At 45.8% G+C, this 6,000-nt stretch overlaps 1 protein-coding gene across 2 annotated transcripts in view; it reads right to left on the bottom strand.

The window, feature by feature from the left end:
• LOC135391523 (protein sidekick-like) overlaps nt 1-6,000 on the bottom strand; it is a 177,372-nt gene that overhangs the window by 148,441 nt on the left and 22,931 nt on the right. The window contains exon 5 of one of the 2 annotated variants that reach the window (XM_064621796.1): nt 3,590-3,593. The exons of the other annotated variant lie outside the window; for it this stretch is intronic. Coding sequence (XP_064477866.1) covers nt 3,590-3,593 — 4 coding nt within the window. The remainder of the gene's footprint in view (nt 1-3,589; nt 3,594-6,000) is intronic. 2 annotated transcript variants of the gene reach the window in all.

The raw sequence follows: 6,000 nt of genomic DNA, 5'->3' as shown, positions 1-6,000 counted from the left end.
AGGACATCTTTATTGACCATTACACAGAAAACTTACTTTACTGTACCTTACTTTTGTGTAACGTGCAAAGTCGGAAAGAGAGAAAATTCTTCCGAGCAACACGATCTTTGTGTCAGTAAAAAGGAGGCCACGACCAGGGTTCTCGACCTCGCTTGACTAGGTGTGGGCCAAGTGTCATTCATGGACAATGACCGGATAACTGAAGCCGATTGTTGGGAATTAGTCCCTTCTGTTCCCTGGAATTCTCGTCCGAGTCCAGAAGCTGAAGTCCGGATAAACGAGGGCGAAATACGTGGGGAGAAATCCGTCCTCGTGCTTTTTTGTCCGGATAGCGCAGGATCCGGATAAATGAAGTCCGGATAAACGCGGGTCGACTGTATTAGCAAAATGTGAATTCTGTTGCAACTTTGGCAATTTTTAATTGAATATCTAAATAGAATTGACCCGTGCTGTTTAGGCATACTGAAAGTAGCTGTACCTGACATATTGTGCAAGAAAACAACTATATTTGGGACCGTCCGATGGCAGGAATAAAATGTCAAAGTCGCTCCGTCAGAAAGCTCCGTCGCCGAGTCAATTTCTTTGGGATTTTTTTTCTGGCGGACCACAACACATAGAGCCAAAATATTTATTGCTCCTGTGTGTATGCATATTGCAGTAGAAATATATTTTTTCAAAGGAAATCGGTGGGTGTCCGGACCACCCTGCATGAGTTGAGGTGGAATCAACCGGGAGTTGTATGGCCTTGTTCTGCTTCATTATGCTGGTAGCCCTATCTTTTCTAAAGATATCTACCATGCTCTTCCATCTTGAGGAGCCCAAAGGGCACGAGTTTCTCTCGGAGTGCACGTGCGAAGCAAGCATGAACTAAGTCGTAATGACAAACCACATTCTACAGGATTACGACGTTGGCTTTCAAGACAATGCAACACCTACCCTTGGGAGGAGCCTTCTTTTCTTTCCGCAGTGGACTGAGAACACGAACGAAGAACCAAAGCATGATTGTTGTGCACCAAAGTGACTAAAAATGTGACCTTATTTGTATGCACCATTAATATAAAGAGGCGACCTTCGACCTTCGTGAAGGAATATGGCTTTGCGGTGTTCCCGTCTGCGCTGCTTTGGTTTCACTATGTCAACCAACAATTACGTTACGGTGGCGTTTCTTCTATCGAAATCGTCAAATTTACAAGCACTACTTGAAAGCTGGAATATTGCAAGTAGAAAATGACAATGTCACTGTACTGTTTTTATTGAACATTTAACTATTAACAGACCCGTAACCAGTGATGGTTAGCCAATAGTTAACTACATGCAGTGACATTATTAGTTAAACACCTTACTGTAATTAAAGAGGAGATAGGATCTACTTGTGGAAGTGCTACGTAGTTACCAGAGCTCGGCATTTTGGCCCGAAAGAACTCACGATCACGATCATCTGATAAGGTAAGCGTGAGGCTGAAGCCGACTCACGCTCACGCTCAGGCTGATATGGCGCGTGATCGCTTTGCACCATGAGCACAGTACTGGAGGACTCATTCTCGCGCCACTGTTTATCGCAATCACAACGTCGAACGAATGAGTTGATTGCGCATGCTGCGATCACTATGAGGGTGACTGCACGAGGGCGATCACGATATCAGGCAAAGGCCATTCGTGTGATACCTAGGCATTATCGCACTCACACGATCGCAATGTAGTTGCGCTGTTGGCACATGTAAAGGCACAAAGTAAAGGCAGGGAGGGCGTGAATTTCCTCTTGTAATTGTGCTTTCGGGCCAAAAATAGGCAAATCAAAGGTCGCAATGGCAATAAAAAGTTCTTCGAGCCCGGTTGTGTGGTCTTTTGGGCAGTGGTTGTGGAGACAACAGGTGTTGCGCCGCTGTCGCTGCAGTGAAGAATTATGTCTGATCGCGTTGATGAGCCGCCCACCATGGGCACGAACATTTATGCTGTGTCTTCGCTGTAACACGTGAAAGATTGAAAAGGGCCAGCGGCATGGCCGAGTGGGCTAAGGTGTTCACTCGTTGGTGGTCGCCAAGGTCGTGCTGAAGACTGGGAGGTGGTGGGTTCGAATCGTACCACCGGCTGTGCTGTCTGAAGTTTTCCCTGGGTTTTCCGAAGACTTTCCAGAGAATGTCGCCACAGTTCCCCCTGAAGTCGGCCCAGGACGCATACTATCCCCCCCGTCCCCCACTCCTTCCTGCTCTCCTATCTATCTGTCCACGTCTCTATGCCACTCATAGCCACAGTTGCTTCGCGGCGCTAACACGCAATAAAAAAAAAAAGACTGCAAAGGGAAGAATAGTGGGAAATTTCAAGCACGGTCAAATCACGCTGTGGATCTTTCTAGAGCACTCTGCATCTACGGTGTCCTTGATACGGTGTGCCCGGTGCCTAAAGTTCGGCAGACGTCTGAGCGTGACGAGTTTCTTGCGGAGGACTACGACAAGCAAGATGTCTGCGCCTTTTGAAAACATAACACCAGTCGATATCCTAAGCTTTGTCGTCTAGCGGAGGTCTGCTTTGGCATACCGTCCGCTTCCGGTGGCGTCGAATGCCTTTTTTCGGTGGCCGGTGCAATGCAAAGGGCACGACGGTCCTCACTTCTCCAGACTACAGTGGAAAAATTCATCCTCGTGGCTGAAAGCGTGAAAGGGTCAAAATGGGCAGGAAGCGGGAGAAATTCCATGACGTAGCCATTAAAAGCTCACTTAGCTACACGTATTTCTCAATGTCAATGTTAGGATGTTTGTTCCTTCATGCATTTCTGCGCAACGAATAAATAATTGGTGTGAGAAGCAATGTAAGCTACCAATTATGACAGAGATTTCCTAACTGACGGCACCATTGGCCCTCTCGTCGCCAGTATGTCTACATGCCGCGAAGCCAACTGCGGCAAGCACAGAACGACACACACCATCACCACATGCCGACACTGCAAAATTGCATCGTGACAACAGACATTTGGTCACCGGGCAACAGGTTCACAACACACAGTGATCGGCGAAGACGAGATATGAAAAATTAGAGACGTCGGAGGATGATAGCAACAGTTGAGAAAGTATCCAAAGGCAAGCGTTATGCAAATATCGCCTCTTATATTTGAGTTTTATGGGCAGGGGATGAGGGCAGACAGCCGTGAAGCAAGACCATCAACCATAATATAAAACTAGCCAGAAGGGGACGAACACACAGCGTTGCGAACATGCCCAGGAAGTGCGTGCCTCCCTCTGCTTTGCGCTTTTGCAAAACAACATGATCGCGGCGATGAGCGCAATCACGCAATAATCGTGCTCAGGGAAAACAGCCTGATCGCAATCACATTGTAATTCCCATGAGTGCCTGCAGAGGCGCGGCATCGTGCTCGCAATACAGGAATCACGAAATACAGATTACCTCCATGAGCACGATCATGATCACCGCAGGTTTTCCTGATGTTATTGCAACGCGCCGGGATCACCGCAAGGGCACTTCAATGACGATTGCAATCACAGCCACACTCATCCCTTTGGTGATCGTGATGGCAGTTATTGTGGGTTATCGCGATCTAGCGTGATTTTGCCGAGGTCTAGTAGTTACACATAACTTTCCTGTAGTTAACTATAGCAGATCGGTTACTGCAGACTATAAGTACTTCATTTTTTTATTTTTCATCTTTCCATTCAGCTTACAGGATAGCTTCGCTGTGACTCACTGCCGTACGACTGTGAAAAGGTGTGAACATTTTTGGGTGATCTATTAAAATAGAATAAAGAGAATCCTGACAACCAGAATGTGAGTGAAAAAATTACACAGCTATACGGGACACTGTCAGTAAATTTGTATAGTGCAGACCACGTTAGATACGCAAATGCTCAAGAACAAAAAAAAAATACTTTGAAGAACAAGAACTTTCTTCTTTCAGTTCTTTTGCTGTGCCTATATTCAAAAAACCCTACAAACTTTCTGGAGGCAATTTTTTCTTACAGTTTCATCTGGTTGTGCACTGTTGGGTTTCTCTTTCGGAAAGCAACAACATACTGCCAGTACAAGAAAGTGAAAGATAATCATCATAATTTTTTAAAAGCACCTTGTGGCACACACATCTGAAGTAATTCAGTATGTTCATAAACAGCTTCTTACACTATCATAATGGCTGAGAGTACTGTATTTACCAGATTGCAACATGCACCCAACTTTCACATTCACGGCAACAGAAAAAAGCAAAATTTCAACGCAGGTCTAAAATAATGTGTATTTCTTTTTGGTGTTAGTCCTCATTAATCTCGGATTGTTCTTTATCACTGTCTACGCCCCCTCACAGCATGTTGTCCCTCATGCCTTTAAGCGAGTTTCATATGCCACACTTCCTTCAAAGCACACGGAATCATGCATACGGCGTCTCACACTTCGACTGACCACAGCGACGAAAAAGAACAAGAGCAATAACAAATAGTTAGGACAAATTCTCAGTTCCCTAGAATATAAAGGCTGATACTGAAAGAATGGTTCACAGCGATTCGGTGGCATAGATCCATAACAAAAATCCTGAAAGTAGGGACGAAAGAACACACATACACGACTGCTTGTGTGCATTTTTTCTTGCAGTCCCAGATGCCACAGGCTTTCATTGTGGATAAAGACTTAGCTGCCACCTTACAACGATGTAGAATCCCATGGACAATGATGATGACGTGTGAGTATAACTGCGCACCAAGGCACTAGCCAATCGTTGCATATGCACAGTCCTGGAGTGATGCCACGGTTTTGAGAAGCTTTCCCAGCACTTCCAGCCCTCCGGGACATTCCATCATTGTCGATCAGGGGAGCTATTCTCGATGAAACTAATGCGTGCATTACTTGCACGTCACGAGCTCTTGGGTTGGGTCCACGCGACACGCTCCGCCCATTTCTAGGGACATTTGGTCCCTAGCGAAGTCATTTCCAAGTACATTCTTTGCTGTGGCATGCTCTGTTGTAAGAGAACGTAACGAGGTGGCGCTACGTACAAGATGTAATAAAGGTGGGAGCAAAACGCAATCGAAATCGTAATGCTGCGTAGAAACGTTCATGAGAACATTTTATTTCCAGCCTTACAGTTTCAGCAAAAACTTGCAGAGAGTCCTTTATGTAGACATGCATGTGAAGATTTCCAAAGCGATACAGTGGCGCCACACCTACGCTTTGACTTTTACAACATTACATTCGAGGAGTTGTCCCTAGATTTTCCCTAGCCGGCAGAAACAAGCCAACATCGTGTTAGGCCATACGTCATTTTGACGTAAGCGATGACGTACGGAATCACTTTTAACGCAGAAAAGTAAGGCAGCGTTAGGGGGTGCATTACTTTGATCAAGGACGGCGTATGATCGACATAGCATACATACTTTGGGTTATGGCGTTATATCTTGTCGGCAACTGTTTTCACGACTCAACAGTGGCGTACACTGCATTTGTTTGGGATAATTAATATGTTGTTGTTGGTTCGTACTTCACCACATAGCACCGCAACGTCCGATGTGCTTCACCACACAACACTCCATTGAGCTGTTTCTCCCGATGTAACGTCGTGCAAGCAAAGGGATTGGTCTCAGTAGTTTACACAGGAATTTAGTTCCTCCGGGTGGGGGGGGGTACATTTACACGCTTTTGACGAAGTATTGTAAAATGTCACAAAATTTAAGGGGGGGTCCTCTTCCAGATTTGGGGGGATATTAGGGTGCGTGTGTGTAGGGGGGGGACGGATGTCCTCCCATTCGAAGAACTTGGCAAACGCCGATTCTCAAGGGAAATAAAAAAGGCGTTGGCTATGCGGCTATGCATGGTCACTTAGATGGTCACTGTCGATGGCCCGAGCTCGCGAGGATGCGGTTGCATCATATGTTCCATACGCGCGAGATGCCCGCACACACGATTTGTGTATTCAGAACTATTGTGTATTTGTCAAACGAGTGAATTATAGAGGAATGTCCTAAAAACATTTGTGAAAACTGCGACGGTGTTCACAAGGCAAGAGCT

Source organism: Ornithodoros turicata, chromosome 4 (assembly GCF_037126465.1).
Source record: "Ornithodoros turicata isolate Travis chromosome 4, ASM3712646v1, whole genome shotgun sequence".
Lineage (NCBI taxonomy): Eukaryota > Metazoa > Arthropoda > Arachnida > Ixodida > Argasidae > Ornithodoros > Ornithodoros turicata.
This window is presented reverse-complemented; position numbering and strand designations above follow the sequence as displayed.